Here is a 22,669-nt window from a genome sequence, read left to right on the forward strand (position 1 = left end):
TCAGTGCTCCTCCAAGGATCCCACTTCAGCAGAGACCGGAGCTGGCAGCGTGTGCCCCTGCTTGACCCCCGAGAATTATTTTTCTCTCTGGTGAAATGTAAAAATGATGGTGTTCTGTGTCCGTATATATATGTGTGTGCGCTAAGCATAAAAGTTTCCACAGTGAATCTCCGACAGCTGCGTTTACTGCACGGCACAAATCACTGGGGCAAGGTGGCTGCGTTATGGCTGGGGAGCTGCCAGCAGGTTGGAGCTGCTCCTGCTTGTCCTGGCGTTAACGTCTTGGCTGAAGCTGAAAGCAGCTTCACAGAAAGCAGATAGCCTTTGTACCCTCGGTGCTGTGCTGGCATCATCTGCTTCAGACGCGTTATGCAAGGAGCAGGGAGAGATGTGGTTGTAATTTTCTGGTGCTGATTTCTCGCTGCCTTTTGGTTTGGGCACCAATTAGCAGTTTGAACAAGCGGATGTTCTGCAGTCTCCCTCGAAGGTAAGCAAGGCATTTTGGGTGCTTGAGGCTTTGAAATCAACACCTGCAGCCCCCTCTCTCCTGTGAACTCGGTGACCATGGTTGATATAACCGAGGTTATACCTAATGGAGAGATGTTTGGCACCTCCTACATTGGCACTGGAAGTGTTTGACTTCTCTTGTGCACAACCACGTCACAACCCACTGGTTTTAAAGGCTGCAGTGACCTTGGACAGCCGGCTCGTCCCTGAGTGAGCGGTGGAAGATGCTGTAAAAGGAGGGTGAAGATGTCTGCTCCGGGGGCGAGTGGCCAGCAGCGAGCAGGAGACTCTGCTTGGTCCCTGGCAGATGCTGCGGCAGGCGGCGGATGACTCAAGCAGTACGTTCCATCCACGGGCTCGAGCATGCTCAGGAAATGTTAAGTATTACTTCAGTGAAATTGGAGAGGGTTGTAAACAACCCACTACAGACTGAAAGGCAGCGATACAAGCTGTTAAATGATTTGTCCCTCGCCGTTATCACCAGGCTTATTGTGCGCTTCCTTGTGGAAGCAGGGAGCTTGGTCCTAAGGGAACTGAAAAGGGAAGGGCGTGTGGCTGGGTGTTCAACTGAAAGGAACAGTGATGGTGATGCCTTAACATCTGGAACAGGCAGCAGGGGTGATTTTTCTTTTTCTTGTAAGGAGGCTGCAGCAGTTGTCCTTGTTGGCGCATCCCAAAGGGAGACACTTTGGTTTGAGTTTGGATGCAGGATTTCCAAGTGAGTTCAGGAAGAGAGGAGCCTGGTGGAAGAGATGGCTGGAAAAGCAGGACAGGGGGGTTCTGCCAGCACCCACCAGGGTGCTGTGCACGGGGCTGGGGTACACTCGCTTAAGCCAGGCTGCCTTGATGGTGCTGTCCCTAAAATACCCATTCTGGTGGTGGTTTCCAAGCACAGCCCCAAGAGAAGCCGCTGCAGGATGTTGGCTGTGCATTTTCTCTTAGGCCAGCATGGGGGTGTTGATAGAAAAGCACGTTTTAACCCATTTCTCTGATGCGATTGGTGCCCGCTTTCCAAACATCTTGCTAGGAAAACACAATTGGCCATAAATACTTAATTGGCTGGTAACTCTGGCTTGCATCGCGTCGCTAGAAATAGCCCTCCCCAAATAACTGAGCATCAATCAGCTCGCAGTCAAAACAGGAGGTTTACTTCGCAAAAGGCAAGCGAGGCATCTGCAGTCAGTGCTCCTGACAGCACTGCGCCTGCTGGTAAATAAGGGCTGCAACCTATGTTTAAAAATAAGAGCTGCTGGGAGTAGTGATTTCCAGCGTGGAGTGTTTTGGGTTCCCTGCGGGATTCCTCCACCGGCGCCTGCCGGAGGATGAGCTGGTGGCAGTTAGCGGGGCTGTGTGTGATCCTGCTCGTTTCTCTACCCCTCAGCCACCTGCAGGATGTGCTGCCAGGCTTTCCCCTTCCTCCTCTGCCCGTGGCTGCTGCTCGCTGCTCTCCTGTAACCCCATCTGCCCCACTCTGGCTGTGCGCACGGTGCCGAGGCTGTTCCTCAGCACCTCGACGAGCTCCGTGACCCCAAATTACCACCCAGCACCTCCTGCCTGGCCAAGCATTGCCTCAAGCCACCAACACGGAGAGCAGGAGGGCATTTCACGCTGCCCTTTGCCATGGCACTGCTGCAGAGCTCAGCCTGCGGGGTGTTTTCTGTGTGCCTTAGGATGTGGGGAGCTGGAGCTGTGCCAGCCGTCCCTCTGGTGGCACCACGGGGACGCGGTAGGGCTATGCCCTGTGCTCTAATGTCGGCTGTTAATTGCCAGCCTCCTGCTGCTCCGGGGCACCAGTTATTGCAGGTTCCCATTTGCATTCCCCATTTTTCATCGCTGCCCTTTCGGGGCCAAGAAGGGGCACCAAAAGGCACCGTAACCGTAAAGCTCGACTGCACCTTATTTACTTGGCATCCTCGTGCCTGCCAAAAACTAATATTAATTTTTTCTCTCAATGAAGGAAATATTCCTCCGATTAGCCACGGGGGCAGCATTTGTTCCAGAAAGCAGCCTTAGCAGGCTGTTCCATCATGCTGTACCTTGTACCGGTGAGTAAGGACGAGCTCCCCATTGATGCGCTCGGGGTCTGCGACTCCCAGCTCCGTGGCTGGGGCTTGGGCTGGTCACTGGGATGGCCGGGATAGGAAAGGGTGTGATTAGGTTCTGGCTGCCGGAGAGGGGGATTTTTCCTCTTATCCTTCACCTGTGCTTAATTTTTTTGGAGCAGATGGTGCATTTAGAAAAATCTCTGAATTCATTGCTGGTCCCATGAAGCCCTGGTGCCCAGCTCCCATCCAGGCTGTCCCCAGCTCATTCAGCTTTCCTCGGTGGGAATAATTCAGGGAGTTGCACGCATGCTTTTACAGCTGTTTCTGAAGAACTACCATGATATAGTTCTCGAGATGAATATTATATTCACAAAATTATTACTTTGTTAAATGCTTCCTCAAGAGCATGAAGGTTTAATGCAGTCTCAAGTGTATTTCTATGCAGGAAGGTCCACGTGTTTAGGAAAGACGCTTTTACAGAGCCGTTATCAGGATGTAACTAACGGTGGCATTTCAGTGAAGTCAATAAACGAGGTAGGGTGTGCAGCAGCAAGGGGAGAGCATCCCCAGCATGGCTCAGGATGGAGACAAACCGCACACCGTGCAGGACACCGACGTTCCCAAATCATGGCTTGTCCTCGTCTGACAGCTCGTGGTGAGTAAGTTGTTTGCTGCCGAGGTAACGTAGCCCTTTCTAAGTGATTTTGAAAGGCAATCAGTGGGATGAAGTGAAACAAAGTTGTTAAACTGCCCCCTGCTTCTTTGGTACCTTCTGGCCTTCCCACCCGTGCCAAATACCCCCTGCAGCGTGCGGTTCCTAAACAGGGCCATGCATCATCATACGTGTTTGTTTTGGAGAGATCCAGAACTGAAAAACTGGTGTCAGCCCGTCTGTTAAATGTATTGATAACAGCCTCAGCCTGGCTTTTATCAGCCCCCTGGCTGGTCTGTAGTGAATTCTGCACTGCCTCTCCGAGAGTCGCCTTCAGGGCTTTCTCCTGTGAAAGGGTTTAGGCGCTCTTGCAGCTGTATTTAATCATTTCAGTCCCCAAAACATCCTGTGGAGGGGCTTGTTACTGTCAGAAAGGGAAATCCACGGCCCCTCTGCCAAAGCTGCATGACCCGGGTGCCCTGCAGCTTTGGAAATAACCTAATAAAGGAGGAAAAGGAAATTAGAGGTCTAATGAAAAGGCTGATCTTCCCACAGGCCGGGCCCTGTGCGTTCGTCCCCGCTGCTCAGAGCATCTCTGAGCCTCACTACGTGTCAAATGAAACGGGCTAATGAAATGGATTAGGATCTTAATAGCACATTTGGTGAGCGAAGCTCCCACCCCCAGGCACTCGCTGGTGTGTGTGTGCTAATGGGCACTGCGGGGCCGGAGCCACCCCAGCGCTGTGTGGGGTTGGTGCTGCCTGCCTGCCCCCAGCACCCCCAGCCCAGCTTTTGGGGAAAAAAAAAAAAAGTGTTTCCATCCAGAATGGGAAAACACGCTTTTGTGTATAAAGGGGGAAAAAGGGGAGGAAGCAAACGGGTTGTTTTGTTTCTGAAAAATATGGCCAGACTTAATATAAAGGATTTAGTTCTAGTGGGGATGTTTTGGGTGATGGATTAAGGAGTCTGCAAGCGGTTGGTGCAGCCCCTGGCTGGGGGCAGCTTCCCTCATGGTGGCTGGCCCCTAAAAGCAACCCAGACAGAGAGCCGAGCCCCTGCCTGCCTTTCACATCAGCTGCCTCAGCCAGGTGCCTTCTGCTGGGGCTTTTCCTTGCTCCAAGCCCCAAAATCTCAGAAATTTAGGTGACAGCCCGCAGCCCTGGCTGGGTGGCCGCTGAGGTCCAAAGTGTCCTCAGAAAACGTGGATTTAAAGTGAAACGGGAGCCCAAAGAGATCCTGTGCCTGAAGGACAGGCCTCAGCCTCTGCTGGGGATTTAGGTGCAGGCCTGGGGGGCTGGGGAGGGGTTTCAGTCATTTGCTAGGCAATTAGTCATCGGGTAACGGCACCTGGTGTCACGGCTGTTTCCATGGCAATGGGACAGGCACGGAGCTGTGTGTGTTTGTGTGTGTGTGTGCATCCCTGCTCCGTCACCTGGTTCTGGCCTGGGAGAAGGCCCGAGCCCTCCTGCTCAGGATGTGAGGGCATTCGGGGCCACCCTAACACAGAAAGGCCTTGTCCTGTTGCTCCCACAGCCCCAGTCCATGCCCCTCGCTGCCTGCTGAACAAATATCACACAGGAAAACCGAGGGAGCAGACCCAGAGCAGTGACATCCCTGCTGGCGGAGGGGAGCATCTCCAGGCATCACTGACAAAGGAGGGATTCCCCGAGCCCCGCAGCTGCAGCCTGCGAGCAGAGGGCTGTGACAAGCTTCTTATTAACGAGAAATGTCATTAGCCGTGATGTGGAAGACGAGGCCGGGTGAGTTACGGCCCAGCTCGTGTCATTTACAGCGTGCCAGCTGTGTCGGCCTATTTATCCCGCTTCTCACCTAAGTGCCAGGTTAGCGTCCCTGCATCGTGGCAGAGCGCTGCCTGCTCTGTCCCGTTCCTAAATGAAGCCCCTGCTTGTGGTCCTGGCACCCGCTGGCAGCCTGCAGCAGGGTTTGGGGACCTGCTGCACCCCCCTCCCATCCCAGCCAGGTATTTGGGGCCGGGCTGCTGCCTTTCCGCTCGCCGAGCATCGAGATCTAATCCATGGCGAGGGCAAATTTCGGGAGCTGGTGGAGAGCGTCTGCCGGAGAGGTGCAGCGAAGGGACCAAGCGTAATGCAATTGCTTCGTTTGAAGCAATTAGAGCGGAGCAAAACCATGTTTTTATAAGCGGGTTCGGTATTGGGAAGCAGCGCACGGCTGCTTTCTGTGAGCGCGGAGTCAAAAAGCAATTTTCCTGCATGTGTGGGGGTCTGAGGGGTTTGTGGTGTGGGAAAGGGGGCAGCTTCCAGGGGGTCTGAGGGGTTTGTGGTGTGGGAAAAGGAAGGATTTCCAGCCTGTATGGGAATGAGCTCCGGGCTGGAGCCCAGCAAGAGGGACCTGCTGCCGGGGTACGGAGCTCATCCCATTGCTCCAGCTTTAGGATTTGGGCAATGTAATGCATCCACTCTGCAGATCTGGAGTTTGCAGCAGGAAGGAAACCACGTAGGATGCTCCTGCTTCTGCTGGCACTGCATTGATGGGGCCAGGGGAGTCGGCACCCAGCGTGGGAAGGATGCAGGGCAGGAGCTGGGGAGGACTCAGGCAGGTCCCGCTTCCCCCAAAGCACCCCACCCCATAAAGCCCAGCCCGACTTCTGGGCAGGGGCAGCCCCAGGCTGGTGGGAGCTGTGCTGGATGCTGGGCTGGAGGGGCTGTCAAAGCTTTTTCCAGCCAAGGGAATATCCTGGGGGGCTGTTGGGAGGTGCCCTCAGCACCAGCACAGCCTTCTCCTGGCTCTCAGCCTGGCCTCTCACATTCAGCCTGTTGGTATCGAACTAGAAATTAAGCCTCATTAGCCTAAACACAGCTGCATCTGCAACAGCCCACTAACCTTTTCCTCCTGAAGCTTTGCTTGTGTCTTAAAAAATCCACGTTTTGCTCGAAGACTGTCAGATTTAATCCTTTTTAAATAGCCTTTTCCCCGGTGAGGCAGCAAGATTTCCCAAGCAGCCCTGAAACTCGCAGATAAGATTTCACTGGAATAAGACATCCAAATTAAGTGAAGCCTCTATTTAAAGCAGCCTTTTGGGGGGTATCCCACTTTGTGTTTGCCTCTAACTTTTAAGCAGCTGTGGTTTTTTCCCTTTTTTTTTTTTTTTTTTTTTGATGCTCAGGATAACTCCTCGTGACTTGGTCGGGCACAAGTGGAAGCTCTCAGCTCTGCTGGGCCATGCTGGGGTGCTCCTCGCTGATGGGGACAGCACGTCAGATTTGTAAGGTATCCCATACACCCTGCAGAGTCCCTCGGGGTTGGTAACGGGGCCACGTTACCCATTGAAGCAGAGGCAGGCAGCCACAAACAGCTCTCAGCTGGCAGAACTGTGACCAAGGGGGTTGTTCTGCAAGGATGGATAGGTTTAGTTTTGTATGGTTTGGGGTTTTTTAAAAGATTTTTATGGCTGTAGAAGTGTGTAACTCCCAGAGCACTGAGGAGGTGCAGAAGAGGAGCACGAGGCGCCGGGCCAGAGGTGTCATCTTGTGCCTCGTGATGACAAGGTGAGGAAAGGGAGACGCTCTGCAGCCTTCTCAGCAGGGATTTCAGGGGATGGGGGGAGGACAAGAGCCAGGACCCTCGTATTCGGAGCTGGTTTGGGCTGCAGGACCACAGCAAAGCAAGAGGAAGCCCTATTTCTTCTCACCTTTTAAAGCAGGGCTGATGAGAGTGAGCTCGGCTGTAAAGCACTTTGTTGTCCAAGGATGAAAATTGCTAGATGAAAGCTTTGTATATTATTTTTTGCTTCAAGTACAACTGTTATCATTTAAAGTGATCTTTAGTGGCTGCTTTTGACATCTTCTTTTCAGCCTCGCAGACTTATTTTCATTGGCCTGAAGAGGAAATCTGGCCATTTCGAAGCTGGAACAATTTTCTGCTGGGAATTGAAGCAAGGTCAGAATTAAAGCTAATGCAATATTGTTTGGGACCATTATACGGAAATGGCGTTCGGATGAAAACAAACGCAACGAGGGCCCAAGGAAACAGCAAGAAAGCCGCAGCGCACAGCCGCGATTTTTTCTCATTACGACAGCAGCGCTCCCTTTGAGCTGTCCATAAATTTAGAAATCTTTAAAAAGAGGAAGCAAGAACAAGCCAAAAAAAGAATCAATAAGAACAAGGGGAGGAAAAGCAGCCAGGGTGCGCTTGCACCGGGCTTAATGTGCACCTCCGGGTAATTGCACCCTCATCCCTGCGGCTCCTGCAGGGGCCAGGGAACAGACTTCACTCTTGATCCCTCGGCTGTAGTTTTGGGGGTCAAAAGGAGAAGATTTAAAAACAAAATGTGACCAAATTGCTTCATCTGCAGCAGGGTGGGAGCTCTGGCAGCTGCACGTTGCAGATCTGCTTTTTGATCCGCTGCGAGCCCTTCCTGCTGGCAGGAGGAGCAGCACCCGCTTTCCCCAATTTATACTAATCCAGTGCAACACCCAGTAGCTGTATTACTGGCTGGGGCTGCCCTGACCATAATCGTGGTGGTCACTGCTCCCCCAGCAGCTTTCCCCCGGGCTGTCACCCCCCAGCACAGCCCCCTGCCCCGATGCTTCACGCGATGCCATGCGTTTCTGCTGCAAGATTGCAAGGGGAGTGATTTATAGCTCGGGGATTTTGCGATGCTTTTATTCTTGTTAAGTCATCTCTGTTTCACCCAAGGTGTAAGACTGCGTATTTCTGATAAAAAGAAACAAAAATGGATTTTTGTCTTTTTTTTTTTTCCATGTGGCATCTGCCAAGGCTCTTCTCTGCTGTCGCACCTTCTGCACAGACCCAGCCTTCAGCTCCTCATCCCGCAGCACCAAAGTAAGTTTGTTCCCTTGAGACCACTTTTCCTTCCCCATACGCTCACCCTCCATCAAGGCAGGGACAGGGGAAGCCCCAAGAATTGCCTCTCCCCCTTTCCCCTCTTTCTCTGGAGGCAGCAGCCCCGTGCGAGCCTGGTGTCCGTGCTGCTCCCCTCTGCTGCCAGCGGCTGGGCCACGTGGCTCAGGCTCTATTTGCCGGCTTCTGGTTTTGCACTATATATTTTCATTACGGGAAAGAGCTGAGGGCTAAGGATACTTAAACTGTAATAAATACACGAGTCGCTGCTGAAGACTCCCAAACACCGTGATGGAGGCGCGGGGAAGACACAATTACCTTGCGGCGTAATTGAAGCCCTCGGAGAGGTCACTTTATTTCCATACCCCTTAATTTTTTTATGACGAATGGTTCCTAATATGTGCCTGACAAAAACGCTCGCGTGCTGCTGCTGAGAGAGAATATGAGCAAAGGGAAGGGAAGGCAATCCCAGCACGAGGCATCGCTGATGCCCCCTTGCCGGGTGCTTGGCAGGGGGCTCCCCGTGCCAGCGATGCTCCTGCAGGCTCACAGGCCCCAGCTTGCTGCTTGCACATCAGCTTCTGGCCTGGGACAGCCACAAGGACCCCGATGTCACCACCTATGGGGACACCAGCCCCTGGGGGTGCAGACACTATCCCCAGCCTGGGCGCAGGGAGCCCCAGGAGCTGGGCGAGGGCGCGAGCTGCTGCAGCGTTAACTCTTTGCAGCTCCAAGTTATCCAGCTTTGAGATGGAGCTGAGCGTCTGGGCGGAAGGGGCTGACAGCTCAATTTTTCCGAAATTTATCGTCCCTGATTACTCGTATGACCCGCTTTGGTTGCAGGCTTTTATCTGTGCCTGCTGCTCGTCGCGCTGTAAATCTCTGTCCAGGCGCGGAGGCTCGGGGGGTACCGTGTAATTTGGCTCTGTATGTTCATTAGTGCTTTCTGATACCGCAGTAAAACCTTTTTGCATAAAAGCGGCCGTTCATTCTCCTGCGGAGAGCGTAAAAGACGACCAATGTTACCCATAAAATTAGGGCTGTGTTTTGGTAGTGAGCATCTCCGCGGGAAGCAGCCGCGGCGCTGCCAGGCCAGCTGCCTGCCGTGGTGGCACTGCCCTTGTCCAGGCAGAAAGCAGGGTCCTGAGCGTGCCCGGGGCCACCAGAGGAGACACCACGGGGCCCCCCAGGACCCAAAGGTGCCAGGCTGTGCCCACGGGGCTGCTCCCACCGCAGCTCATCGCTCGCTGCCACCCTCAGCCCCCAGCTGCTCCCCAGCCACCATCAGGCACGCAGGGGGGGTTCCCGTCAGAGGATGTAATTCCATTCCCCCCCTGCTCCCCGGAGAAATGAGAGTTAAACAATGAAAAGATTGATTTTCCGATGAATGCCAATTTGTTTTCTAAGCGGAATATCAAATTACGGAGGGGTCGGAGAGGGGGAGCGCGGCACGGAGCGAGAGGGGACTTGTTATAAATGGGCAAACAATTAATTCCCAGGTTCATTACGACGCTGAGCGAGGGTACGTGAAACGGTGAGCGCATTTAATTTGGAGCCCGGCGTTTCCCCTGATGAGATCAGGAGCTTCAATCTGCTCTTGCCACCGGTGCAGCCTCCCTTCCCCGACACAATTTAATTACCTCCTCCTCGCTCCAGGAAATGGCTGGCAGTGACGTGAGGCTGGCAACTCGAAGCAGCGCTCCCCGAATCGCCTCCTCCACCCTGCCCCGAGTGCTGCTGAAGCCCCTTGCACCCCCAGCTCGTCTCCCTGCCCATGCATGGGCTCACCCTCGCTCTCCAGGAGCATATTCCAGGTAATTACCTAACGAATAGCCAAGGGAAACAGGGCAGAAATGACACCGCAGCCTGCAGGAGGCATCCCCTGCGTCCTTGTGCATCCCTGGCGTGACTGTTTTTGGGGTGCCCAGGGCTGCAGCACCCTTCCTGCAAAGCCCCGGCGCTGCCTCCAGCCCAGGCATCCCAGCCTCGTTTTGCACAGGATCCCGAGCCTCCCTGCTGCCTCGCTTTTTAGGCTCCTTCTCCCAAAAGTCAGCTCCAAAGAGAGCTGTCAGCAGCGCCGAGGTGATAACAGACTCTGTTGGCAGTGCTGGTAAACAAATGCCTTGGAAACCTCGGCTGAAAATAGAGTTGTGGCTGGCTCCTGCTCTCCCGGGGAGCGCGGAGCATCCCCCAGCTGAAGCCCTCTCTGCGGAGTCCCCAGACAGCTCGGGGTGCTGGTGGAGCTGCAGACGCGCCGTGGGCGTGCGGGATGGGGTTGGTGGCTTGGAGCCTTCCCCCGGGGTCCCCAGCGGGGAAGCACGCGAGGCAGCCCTCAGCCGAGCCTGCCATAACCTGCCCACGTCTTTTAGGACAGATGATACGTTTTATGGGCTGCCGTAAAAGCAGGAGGAAAGTCGCACAAATCAGGCAGAACTGCCGTTTCCCCAGAAGGAGCTTTTCTTCTCCGAGCTGCGAAGCTCCTGGGGGACCCCGGCGGTGCTGGGGAACGTGCCCAAGCACACAGCCCCCAAATGGGGCACCCGTGTCAATCCCAGCACGGTGTCTGGCCTGGGAAACACAGCTCTGCTTGATGCAGCACGGAGGTGAGCGCTGCTGCTCCCAGGGGAGAGCTGCTGGAGCAGGCTGAGCTGCTCTGCTTTCCTTCCAACACGTCCTTGCCCTGTAAACAGCCCCTCTGCTTCCAGACAGCCCCTCCTCTTAAACAGGGGTTTCACGGCCGCAGGAAGAGGGCAGAAACACAGTGATTCAGGGCTGGAAATTACCCAGGATTTGGGGAAAGGGAGGGGTTTGAAATCATTTGGTTTTGCTGCAGAGCAAATGGTGGAATCGTGGACCTCTGCCCCGCTATGTTCGAGCCCTGCAGGCGTGCTGAAAGCCTCGGATCAGCGCCCAGTAAAATACGGTTCGGCAAGAGTGTTAAGGTATTCTTTAGGTATGAAATTTATGGTGTGTAATTAAGATGGCAATAATGAGAGGTTATTCAATAATTCATGCCGCCTTATGAATTATTTGGGGCGTGCTTAACTTCGGGGCTGACGTGTTACTTATCAGCGAGTGCCCCCAGAGCCCTTCCAGGCCATGCTGCGAGTGCTGCTGGCTCTGGAGCCCCCTCCTCACACCCTGCTGTCCCCAGGGGCTGCAGCAGGGACCCGTCCATCCTGCCAGGCTCAGCACCCAGGGAAATAACGGCCCTGGGGACCCACGGGTGCTGCCCCCCGGTGCCACCTCCTGCCCGCAGCCTGGGCACATCCATCCCCATCCCCGCCAGGTCAGTCCGTGCTCGCGGCCCTGTTCTGTCTGCTGCTGCTTTTCCAGAAAATGCTGACAGGAGCCAGCCCGAATCTGCCTGCCTGTCTCACTGCAGCATTTCGTCTGGCCTGGTGGGAAGCCGTGCCAAGGCTCATCTCCTCCGAAGCAGGGCTCGATCACCGCGTCACCATCATTACCGACTGCAGACCCAGCGCTGGCATTTTCTCGTGCCCCATTTGCACCATGCACAGGCTTTCCCTGCGGGCTGAGCCTCAAATCCCAGCTCTGTGCCCCTCGGGCTGATGCGCGAGGCCCTGACGTCGCAGGTAAGCCGCCGAAGCGCCCCGCAGGCTGCCCTAGCGCGTGCTTTCCTCCGCCGGCATTACCATTCTCCTCACATTGCCTGCCGTTTGCTGCGCTGCTGCTAATTGCTGCTCATCTAGTTGGAGCTTCACACCTTCCTACTGAGCGTAGCTGCAGCATTCGGGGGATATTTATAATGTTTGCTGCCTTCCTTTCCTCCCTAGCCCTTGCTCCACAGCGGCTCCCCTCGCCCCTCTCCACGGCGAGCCCCGGCTGCCGCTGCTGCACCTTTACCCCCTTGGCTGTCCCCTGGGCCTGGAACCTCAGCAGCGCCAGCTGCAGCCCTCCAGCACCTGCCCGCAGCTCCACAGAGGTATTTTTTGTGGTTGGAGCCGTTTCCATCTCTCTCTCTCTCTCTCCCCTTACGCTTATTATTCATCTGCTGGATTTCAGCGCGCAGCCCTCTGCTTAAATGGGCTGGGCACCCTGAGGCTTTGGCTTTCTAGCAATTACAGTGCCATTTGGTCTCCTTTTTAGTCACGTTGCTGCGCGTGTAACTGGCTTTATGAGTCCCACTGGGGACCGCAGGTCACTTACAAGAGAGCAGAAGCAGTCGGTCCTGGCTTGCTCCATCCTCTTGCACCTCTTTCTCTACAACCTCTTCCCTCTCTTCTGCCTCCTCGCTTTCCTCGGCTCCGCTCAATCAGTGAGCAGCCTCAGCTCCTGAAATACCCCGCTCCCTGATCTGATGCAATATTGACGTGTAGTGCCTGGGAGCAACTCCCTAAAAACCAACAGCAGCATTGATTTTCAAGATTCAGGAGTACATCTGCTGGTGATCTCTGCGTCCCAGGGAGTGCAAAGGGCAATGTGTCTGCGAGGGGAAGGCAGGGGCTGAGTGCACGGGGCACTGCTGAGCTCTCCCCACGCTTGCCTTTTCTCTGTGGTGGTGCAGCACGAAGTTGCAATAAGCTTTTCCGAGCTAATAAATGGAGAGGGTTTGCTTTTCCTTCCCCCTCACCCCCCCCACCCCTCCGCACGGCATCTGAAAGATGCTTTCTGCAGTATCCCGTTGTTCCCTTCCTACAGAATTTATGTCTCAGTGACTGTAATAAATTGCAATGGAAATATTGTTCTGTATTTCCAGGGACTAATCAAGCGTGAATGTGCAGCAGCAAAAAAACTGGGGGAGCTGCTCGGGGGAGTAAATCTCATGGGAGGACAGAGCCTCATGGCCTGGAGCTGCCCCATCCCTGCAGCCAAGCCCGGCATGGAGAAACCAGCACTTGGATCACCAGGCGTTGGCCACAAGGCAAGAAAGGCAGCTTCTCTTTCTGTCTGGCTTTTAGCCATTTATTTCTTGGAGCTGGCTGCGGTTCAGGTCCAGCACACAGCGTGTGATGTCCCACGGAGGGTCTGTGACCGGGGTGCTGCTGCCAGCACCCTGATGGATGGATGTGGCCGGGTGCGTGTGTCGGTGCCCATCGCTGTTCCCGTGCCATAAGCAGCTTCACCATGCCCTGGGGAGGGAGCAGCAACGTGCCACGTCAAAATCACGCTCACGCACTATTTCTCACCATGAATTTCAGGAGATCACACCCACCAGCAGTGCCCCCTTTGAGCACCGTGGCCCACCTTGTGCACAGTGTGCCCGTGGCGAGGAGCAGGGGCGCACGGATTTGGGCTCAGCTGGCCAAGCTGCTCCGGTAGCTCCTGAGCCCCTCGGTCTGCCCAGGACACAGGGTTCTGAATTCTTCCCTCTTATCCATGCATCCCCTTATTTATCCCCTCTTGAGTGCACGCTCTTATTTATACATGCAAATAAACGCCAGGCAATGGCCCGCTGCTTTACGAAAAATCCCATCAAGCCCATTTTAACTGAGTTAGTGCCTGCTAAGTCATTTTCAGGAGATAGGCTTAAGACTGTTTCACATCTCTCTTTTTGAGAAACACAGCACTTTCCTGGACCACGGCAAATTGTCTTCCCTCCAGCTTCCCCTTTGCCACAGGGAATGGATTTCAGAGCTGCTTTTTTTTCGGCTCATTATTCTAAGCATTTCCCGTTAGGTGTCTGATTAGCGCTCCATAGCCCGTGTTGTGCTATAATATCTGCCTCTGACGTGTGCTGCGGCAGCCAGAAGAGAAATCCATCGCGTTTCAGATTGAGATAAGGGTTTCATCTGATCCGCTCTCGGGAAGGGAAGAGCTGCCAGCCCCCGGTGGCAGCGCGCGAGGCGGAGGCACTGCTGGCTCCTGCAGCCATCCCCGGAGAAGTGACCCGTTCCGAAAGAAAGCGCTGCGAGGCATTTGGTCTGTCCTCCTCGATGCCATTTTTCAAGCTCTGCCTAAGCCAGTGATGAGCCCCGGGAGCAGGCACGGTGCCATTAAAAAGAAGTCAAAGCTTCCCTGGCTTTGCCCAGGGCTCGCTGCGTAACGCGGCGCTGGGGGAACCTTGCAGAAGAAATGCTTCTGAGGTCTTCTGAAAGCAGGGTCAAACAGCCACAAAGCTGGGAAAAATAAAGCTAATGGAAGCGAGGAGGGACATGGGCAGAGCTTTATTTTCTCCCTAACACCCTGGGTGGGTGCCTGAACCCCTGCAGCCCTGGGCTGTGCTCCCAGAGCTGGAGCTGGGCATTGCTCACAGCCCCAGCACCGCTCGCTCCTTGCAGCTGTCCTAGCAAGAGGTTCTACCTCCAGCCATGCCCTGGCTTTAAAGAGCTGCTGAAATTTGCCTTTAAAGCTCCAGCTGATGGAACAGCTTGCCAGGAGAGGTGGTGGTGCCTCTAAGGGTCAATTGCTCTCCCTGCGTACAAACATTAGGGCATCCTGCCCTTAATCTTTTTTATGGCTCTGCCTGCTAGATTTAAGAGCCCTGTATATAAACAAGCCCTTAAATAAATAGACCTGGAAGTATAATCTCCTCACGTAGATTCTTACAGAATTGTGTTCAAGCCATCTCAATCTTCGGACAAACTAAATGGATTGAGCCCATTAGGTTTCTCCCCGTAAAGTGGCTTTTAGAGCTGACCCTTCCCTGAGCTCTCCAGGTTTCCCTGCCCGTGCTTTTAGCTGCGCAGGCAAGGCAGCAAGTGCCAACGCTGGCCTGTGGCTCTGCTTAGCTCCTTCCTTTTGCTTCATCCAAGAAGCTCATCAGTCTGGTTGTGCACGGCATTGAGCTGCTCGTGAGCACTCATCATTCCTCTGCGTCCTGACAGCGGCTTCATCTGCATCTGCAGAGCACTTGGGAAGAGTTACACGGTGTGCGCTACCTGGCTGGTCGTTACAGTGCTGGATCATGGACAAAAGCCTCTGATCGACGTCCTGCTGAATCCCCAGGGGGTGTTTTTAGAGCCCCAAAGCTCTAGGAGAAGCTGGAAGCTGCGGGCTGCTTATCCCTGCCCAGGACAAGGTGCTGCTTCCACCCTTGGTGGTTTTTGCGTTGGCGAAGTTGTAGCTGAGCCCCAGCTGGACGAGGGGCCAGGCACATGATTTATGACAGAGCTGCAGCTCGGTGTGCCTCCAGCTGGCAGCTCCATAACAAACATAACTCATCTGCCCGGCCTGAGGCTGCTGGGAGCGCCAGATAGACAGGGAGAGGTTGCACGGGGAGGAAATGAGTGTAGGTGTTGGAGCAAAACCCCCCTGAGGCACTGTCGGATCAGGAGGAACGGAGCCCAGAGCTCTGGGGGTGCTGGAAGGGGCTCGTTTCCTTCGAGGCTGTTCCTCGGGAAGCTTCACTTGGAATTTCTTTCTGTGCTGCATTCATCCAGCCCTCCCAACACCCATCTGCCAGCTGCACCTGCAGCGGTGCGATCGCCCAAGCCTTCTTTTCCAAGCTGCCCCCGTGCTCTTGGCTCTCCCTGCGTGTCCCAGGCTTGGTGTCTTGGTGGCACCCGCTGCATTTTACCCGCTTTTCTACCCATTTTTCTTGTGCTGCTCATTTTCTGCCTGCACCCAGGTCAGCAATCCTTGTTCTGCTCCTCGCTGAGCCTCGCAGCCATTAGCCCAGGCCTGGGCTGTAGATAAAAGGCTTCCCTGAGAGGCTGGCTGCTGCTGCTGCTGCTCGGATGCCGGTGTGCCTCCTCGTGCTCGAGCCAATATCAATATTCAGCCAAGGCTACGGGGAGGAAAATCATTACAGCGCACCAGTTCCTCCTCTCTTCTTCTTAGTGAGCAAAAAAAAACATTCGGGCAGCAGGTTTGGGAGTAGTCTGTCGTGTGCTTTTAGGCAGAGACATCATCTGAGTCCTTCTCAGGATGAGAACTGTCCCGAGCATCCCAGGCAGGTGGCCAAAGCAAGGACCTCCTGGCTAAATGCTCCAGAAGGGGTCTCGGAGGCACATATCCCTGCTGCAGGAAACAAAACCACCAGGGCTCCTGTTCCTGACTGCCCCAGCCCAGGCTCTGTCCCTTCATTCGTTCCCTTGCTGCTCCCCCTCAGCCATTTCTCCCCCCCCAGGGATACAGCACCCACCTGTCCTCCCAGTGCTCCCAGTGCCTGCACGTCTCCCCCTTCCCAGCCCGCGTCCTGGTCTGGAAGGAGATGGGCATTGCCTGTTGGGTCCCACGGAGCAGCAAAGCGTTTGTATGTTGGCCTGTGTGCCAACCAGGAGTCAGCATTAGCCTAATTCATTAAGCCATTAATGATGCTAAAGCATGCAAAGTGCATTAAAAGCCTCTTTTGAAGCAGCGAATTTATCCCCTGGCTTTAGGGTCAGTGAAAATTGATATGCACGGTGTTTGTGCTGCTGTGGGATTTAAGAGCTCGCACACAGTGCTGGCCGGTGCTGCCCTCCCCTCCCTTCACGAGATGTTGTCCATACTTCGTATTTTACATGAATTAAGACAGTTTTGGCCACCTTGGTGAATAAATGGCTCTGTATCTATGAGCGTGCTGAGTGGGGACAACTGCACCCGGAGCAGGAGAGCTGGGGGCTCTGGAGGGAGCAGGATGCCCTAAAATGATAACCAACCCCTCGGGCTCTGCCCCAGCATCCCAGCTCACCCCAGCAGCCTCCCTGCCTCCCCCCAAGGAGAAATCCTCCCGCCCCCTGCACGGGAAGGCAGGGAAATGTGTCCCACAGCGTGCGCGTGGCTTGCCGTAACTATTTCGGGCTCTCTGCACACCCCAGCAGCTGTCTCCCTTTCAATTACTCATTTTGCCGTTCGGAGAACACGAGCTGCAGAGGAAGAGGCATCATTTCTGCTAGCACGGGAGGTCAGGGGACGGGAAGAATTCACTCCTCTGAGGTAAGAGCCAAAAAAAAATGTATTCAACGCTGACGTGAACTCCGGAGCTTTGGAGCAATGCAGGAGCGAGCCAAGTGAATGTGCTGTGCCTTCGTATAATATAAGGCAATCAACAGCAATAGGAAAGTATCTTAAAACTGGATATTGATTTTCTGCCCAGGAGAACCTGTGTCAGCGACTTCCCAGCTGCAGCCCCGTGCTCGGGTGGCGCAGGCACGGGCAGCAGCGATGCTCTGGAGTCCCCCCCCTGCCTTTCCCAGTGCTCGGGGCAGACACCAAGCGGGGATAAAGACAAGCACCAGTAGGATGGTTCAGCCTAAGAGTAAAACCACCAGGGTATCTCAGAAGAGCAGGGGACATCGGAGGGAAACTCAGATTTTGCTTTTCTCCTTCCCCAAGGTATGAAGCCTGGGGGCAGGATGTCACTCGGAGCACGCTGCCATGGGCAGCAGGGCTGTATTTCATCTTCTGCAGGGCTCAACACGAAATTTAGTGTCAGACTAAAGCGTGCGCTCATGCAAGCCACCATGTAAGAGGTAAATATACTCGTTTTGCTCTTACCTTGCTAACAACCAACCTGTGCCGTCCTGGCTCCGCGTTACAAGGCTCTCCAGCCCCCGCCGCGCTGCGCAGGTCACTCAGGACAACGCAACAAGGGAAAAAACCATCATTGGAGGTTTTTCACTCGAGGGGCAGGCAGGGAGCAGAGCCTGGTCCTGTGCAGCACCGTGCCCTGCTGGCCCCCAGCAGCCCCCAGCCTGGCTGCTAATGAGCGGCCCCAGGGCTAACGAAGCCCTGATCCCAGAGGCAAATTATTCAGGCTGCCTGGGGAACTTTATTTTTAGAGGATCCTCTGAATTATGCATGAAAGCCAGGGGGAGAAGGTGGCATTTAATAGGAAATTGCCACGAGGGGCTGCACCAACCCCTTAATGTGGGTACAGGGGGGTCAATGGGCACCTGCGCAGAGCAGCTCTGGCAGCAGCGAGGGGCTTTGGAGCATCTCCAGGTGGAGGGGGGCATCCATGGGGCAGCATCGGCCCCACCAGGGAGCTCTGGGCAGACCCCACAGCAGGGCACAGGGCAGGGGGAGAGGGGCCGGGGGGCTCGGCTGGGGCTGGTGGTGGAATGAGTGAACATGTTGCTAGGAGACACCAAGTTTTGGCTCCATAATTCATGAGGGCTCTGCAACGAGGTGAATAATTTAGGGGTGCAGGAGGCAGGGGGAGAGGTGGGTAGGAGGCTTCGGAGCCCCCCGGTCAGCCCCAGGGGTGTCACGGAGCCAGGATGCTCCTAAAAAGCTGAAGAAGCTCAGATCTCCTCCTGGGGGTCTTTTCCATCTCAGGCTCACCTAAACGATGTTGCGTTTGGCAAAGGGTTTTCTCTCCCTCCCCCAAAATATTATGGCTTCTAAGTCATAATTTTAAGCAGAAGCGATCCTGAAAGGCTCCAGCGATCCGTTAGAAATGTTTCGTTTAGAAATCAAGCCACATTTAAATGAGGGCGGTAAGTACCGGGGAACAAAACCGATGGGTTTGCGCCGCAGTCGCGCTGAGTGCTTCGCTCAATGCACCGTAAGGATTTAAAAAGAAAAAAAAGCAAACAAAACACGCTCCAGTCACTGAACCAGGAAGAATTTATTTATTTTTTTTCCTTCTCGTCACAGCTCCACTCAAAATACATCTCTGAGACTAAGTTTAGGGCTATCACCTGGCTGATAACACCTGCGTGTTTGGATGCTCCCATAAATACAGGTGCAATGGCCGTGTCCGAGGCTTTACCCAGCCCGTGCTCCAGTTTTACCCATCCGTGTGGGTAACCCCACAGCAGGCAGGCTCACATCGGGCTGCCCTGCTCCATAAAGCACCAGCCCGGGGAGGATGGAGGGGTTTTTCTCCCCTGGGGAAGCAGAGGTGCAAGGCTGCCTGCCCCAGGGGTCTCGGCGCTGCCTGCAGGAGCACGCCGCCACCCTCCCTGCCCACAGGCAGCAAGAAAAGGATGCCAAAAGTAGGAGGGAAAGAGAAATCTTCCCTCGTGCCTTTTAAGAGAGCCTGGTGCATCGATTCTGCTGGGAAGAGCCCTGATCACTGGGTAAGACCCGGTGCTCATCAGCATTCACGAGGAGGAGCGCTGTTTGGAGCGGCCTCGGCGTGTGGCGAGCCAGAAACAATTGGAAGCGAACAAGCAGAGTTTGATTTGCTCCGAAATGAAATGGACGTTGGCTGGGGACGGCTTCCCGGAGTGCCTGGTGCTGCCCGAGCGGCGAGGCCAAACAAGCGAGCTGCTCACGGAGCAGCCAACAATATTTTTTTAGCGCTATCGCTTCGCCCTCAGCAGAGGCCGTGGGACCACGGGAGGGTCAGGTGCTGTTCCCAAAGCCATCGGTGACCTGAGGGGGTTTGGGTACCCACGAAGCCAGTTCTCCCCTACCTGCAGCATTACATCCTTCCACCACAGCCCTGATGAAGTGCTGGGCCCCAACCATCTGACCTTTTCCTCGCGGCACAGCTCTGGGGCTAGAGCTGCCAGAAGCTCCTCGCAGCAGCCGGGGCGCAAATGAACCACAAGGAGAATTGATGAGCTTTGGGCAGGGCCGTGGCAGGAGCTGTGCTGTGCTGGGCACCGCGAGCAGCAGGGCTGGGAGCACTGTCAGAGGTTTTGGGGCAGGGAAATAGATCAGCTCACGGTTTCCAAAAGGACAAAGATCAGCTGATCTCAACGCCCCTTCCTTGCGCACAGCGCGCGGCTGTAAGACACGGCCACATTACAGTGATCTACAGGAGCTCTCGCTGGAGCCCTGCCACAGCCTGGCCGGCTTCCCAGAGGAGCTCGAGCCCTGCAGAGGCAGCAGCAGCACCACCACGGCTCCCTCTCTCCCCTTCAGACCCCACATTCCTCCTCCCGAGGCTCATTTGAAGCGGGCACCCCCTGTTCGGGGTCTCCACTTGGAGAGCTCGGGGTGCCTTCCTGCTCCGCTCCGCGTGGGCACGGCGCTGTCGTTCAGCTGAGCCGTGACAGATGGGTGGGATGCAGCAAAACTCAGCACTGACTCACCAAATCCCTGCAGGGGCTCCGGGGGAATTTCGCCTCATCCCCACGGAAGGCAGCGTGAGCAATCCTCACCTGGACCCTCCTTGCACGGGTGCCAGCCCCAGGAAAAGCGGGCATCCTTCCCCGGACGTGGCACGGGGAGCCCAGGTGGGAGCAGGGCTGACACGGAGCCGGGGAGGCGCCGAGTGCCCCCATGGCTCGTGCTCGACGCTGCGGCCGTCTGGCCACAGGTGCCTGCGTCTAATTAGGCACTGCAGCACCACGGTCGTTTTAATTAAGCAAAGCCAACTGCTTTTGCTGGACGCGCTGCTGCTGAAACTCCCAGGCAATTCTCTGTTGCATCTCCCACACCTTTCGGTCTGTTCCCTCGCCCTGCAAGCAGGCGCTGGGAGGACGAAGCCCTCCCCAGGTGCTGAAGCAGCGCCGTGGGGACACCAGGGTGCCGGACCCCCTCCCACCAAGGGCTGTCCTCAGCCTGCAGCGTCGGGCACGGGGGATTTCTGGGCACAAGGAGGCCACCAGGAGCACGGCCCACGGCTTCACCTGACAGCGAGAGGCAGCAGGAGCGAGGAGCATGAAATACCGAGCGCGATTCCCTCCTCTCTCACGGCTGATGAGGAAATAAATTGCCAGAGCGGCAGCTTTAAGGACTCGGGGTAGTCCATTTCCATTATGGGCTAAGCAATTCCATCTCAAGCCGTACGTCTTATTTAACATATGCTCTCCCACGGCACGCTGAGGCCGCTCCATCAGGGTGCAGGTGGCTGCTCTGTGCCCTGGGGGGCTGCCAGACCCCCCCAGCTGTGCCAGCAGCCCCCTCCTGCAGCCTCCCCACCTCCAGGGTGGCTGTGAGGACTTCTCAGGTGCCTCCTGAGAGCCTGGGCCATGTCATAAATCCTGCTCCCAGCCCTGAGCCCTCCCCAAAAACCCAGAGCTGCCCCAGAGCCCCCATGGCAGCATTGGGAACACCGATCTGCCAACTCCAGCAGGACCAGGAGCAGCTCCGTGGAGGAAGCAAGAGAAACAGCAATGTACGTGCAGCCCCCATGCTTTAAAGGAAGTCTTTGGGGCTGCTTAATCTGTGAGCCCAACCCTGCTTAACTTTTTTTAAATGACTCCCATAAAGGCAGCCGTTCCGAGCACCCGCGCGATATTGGGTAGATTCAAATCTCATTAGCCGCGTTCGCGTTAATTAGATTCATCGTGCGCTCGATGCTCCACTCTTCCTTCAAGCTTTATCTCGGAGCATGTGTTCATAATTAACCCAAATTTAGTGTGTAGTTAAGGCCACTTCTGCAGGAAGGGCTCTGTTCCTGCTGTCCCCGGGGGCAGGCTCCTGCGCTTGCCACCCGGAGCTCCGTGGGGAGCAGGGACGTGGCCGAGGGGGCTCGTGCTCAGCAGCAGGCAGCCAAACCCAGCTCAAAAGCTTCACCTGGTGCTGTGTGGTTAAAACTTTGAGTCTCATTGTGCTTCAGCACGGCTTTAACTCATATTTTCCCCCCAAAGACTTTTTTTTTGGGGGGTGGGGAATGTATAAAATTCAAGTCAAATTTGATTCCATTCCGTTTTGACAAATTTTGACTGATTCAAAATGACTTTTTGAAGCAGGAGGAGGGAAAGGCAATAAAACCTGCTGGAAGCAGCCTCTCCCAGGACCGCCCTGCCTGGTGCTGTGCACCAGCTGGTTCACCACAGCTCATTTTGTCAGAAATTGCCCGGTGCTGGGGGCACGGCACGGGGGCTGCTCGGGTGCTGCGCCACCCAGCCGGCTCCCCAGCTCCCCGGGTTTTTTATTTCCCCCTTTCTGATGGATCGCTGGGCAATTTCTCTTTGCTCTGGAACAGGATGCACAAAGCTTGAAGAATGGTGCCGAGAGCCATTTCTCGTGCCAGAATAACTCAATTTTATTGCAGTGCTCTGCTGCGAGCTGCGCTGCCTGCAAGCCGCTGTGGGATGGGAACCTCTTGGCGGGGGGTACCGGAGGATAAAACCCACGGAGAGCTTTGGGGGCTGGCAGGCTGTGGGGCTGGGAAGGGCAGCACATTGCTGCTGAGCCCTCCCCGTGATGTGCTGGGCACCGCAGGGGGATGCTGCTGCTTGCGGAGATCCCACTGCTGGCGATTCCTCGCCCCGCTTGCTTCTCTGCCCCCTAACTTATTTTTTCTTGGCGTTGGGCAGCTCTATGTTTCTTAAAACCCAAATGTCACGCAACGCTTGAGTCAAGTGTCTCGCAGAAACCTGGGAGGCTAAATATAGTTAATTTGCACAGTAACCTTCGCCAGCCAAGCCAATGAGCAGGAGCAATCAAGCCACAGCCGTGGTTGTGCGCGACAGGGGAGCCCAGGGGCCGGGCTGTCGGTCTGTTAAGGCGGCCACGGAGGGGAGAGAGAGCAGAGGAGCTGGGGGGGGATGTGGGCAGCCCCCAGTGCTTGTACTGGGAGGCTCTGGACAGTTTTGGGAGGCTGCAAGCCTTCCCTGCGAGAGGTGGGGTGACACCAAGGGGAGGTGATGCCCACCTCGCTGCCGCAGCTGGAGGCTGCCCTGCCTCGGGCTGTGCACAGCGGCTCTTCCCTCCCCTCTAATAGGATTTGGGAGCTTAGCCACCTTTGTGCAATAAGGCCAGCTCACCCCCGAGCCTTTCAGGCATGGCTGCTTGGCTGCCTAAGAGCCTGTAAGGCTGCTAATGAAAAGTAATTCTGCCTGGAGCTCCGGGTGCCTCGGGAGGGATGGCCACCCGCGGGCACCGCCAC

General features: G+C 55.5%; 1 protein-coding gene across 5 annotated transcripts; it reads left to right on the forward strand.

The window, feature by feature from the left end:
- Positions 1-555: 555 nt before the first annotated feature.
- Positions 556-13,262, forward strand: LOC137860524 (uncharacterized). Of its 5 annotated transcripts, none has more exons than XM_068690860.1 (11): positions 556-3,207; positions 4,738-4,964; positions 6,350-6,731; positions 7,038-7,122; positions 7,963-8,028; positions 9,703-9,860; positions 10,880-10,988; positions 11,201-11,335; positions 11,432-11,642; positions 11,844-11,992; positions 12,767-13,262. In XM_068690860.1, the coding sequence occupies exons 6-11, from the start codon at positions 9,706-9,708 to the stop codon at positions 13,121-13,123; spliced, it is 1,116 nt and encodes a 371-aa protein (XP_068546961.1). In that variant the 5' UTR covers positions 556-3,207; positions 4,738-4,964; positions 6,350-6,731; positions 7,038-7,122; positions 7,963-8,028; positions 9,703-9,705; the 3' UTR covers positions 13,124-13,262. The 5 variants fall into 5 exon arrangements, with proteins under 5 accessions (XP_068546961.1, XP_068546965.1, XP_068546962.1 ...); XM_068690864.1 differs by lacking the exon at positions 556-3,207 and adding an exon at positions 9,546-9,580 and having other exon boundaries at positions 4,140-4,964; XM_068690861.1 differs by lacking the exon at positions 556-3,207 and having other exon boundaries at positions 4,141-4,964; positions 6,350-6,453; positions 6,625-6,731.
- Positions 13,263-22,669: the final 9,407 nt, after the last annotated feature.

Source organism: Anas acuta, chromosome 8 (assembly GCF_963932015.1).
Source record: "Anas acuta chromosome 8, bAnaAcu1.1, whole genome shotgun sequence".
NCBI lineage: Eukaryota > Metazoa > Chordata > Aves > Anseriformes > Anatidae > Anas > Anas acuta.

Excerpts from the sequence above, each read along its gene's own strand:
- LOC137860524 (XM_068690860.1), top strand. The coding sequence starts at position 9,706 with ATGGCTGGCAGTGACGTGAGGCTGGCAACTCGAAGCAGCGCTCCCCGA. Across the intron at positions 9,861-10,879 it reads TCTCCAGGAGCATATTCCAG|AGCAAATGGTGGAATCGTGG; the intron begins GTAATTACCTAA and ends GTTTTGCTGCAG. Across the intron at positions 10,989-11,200 it reads GGTTCGGCAAGAGTGTTAAG|GGGCTGCAGCAGGGACCCGT; the intron begins GTATTCTTTAGG and ends TGCTGTCCCCAG.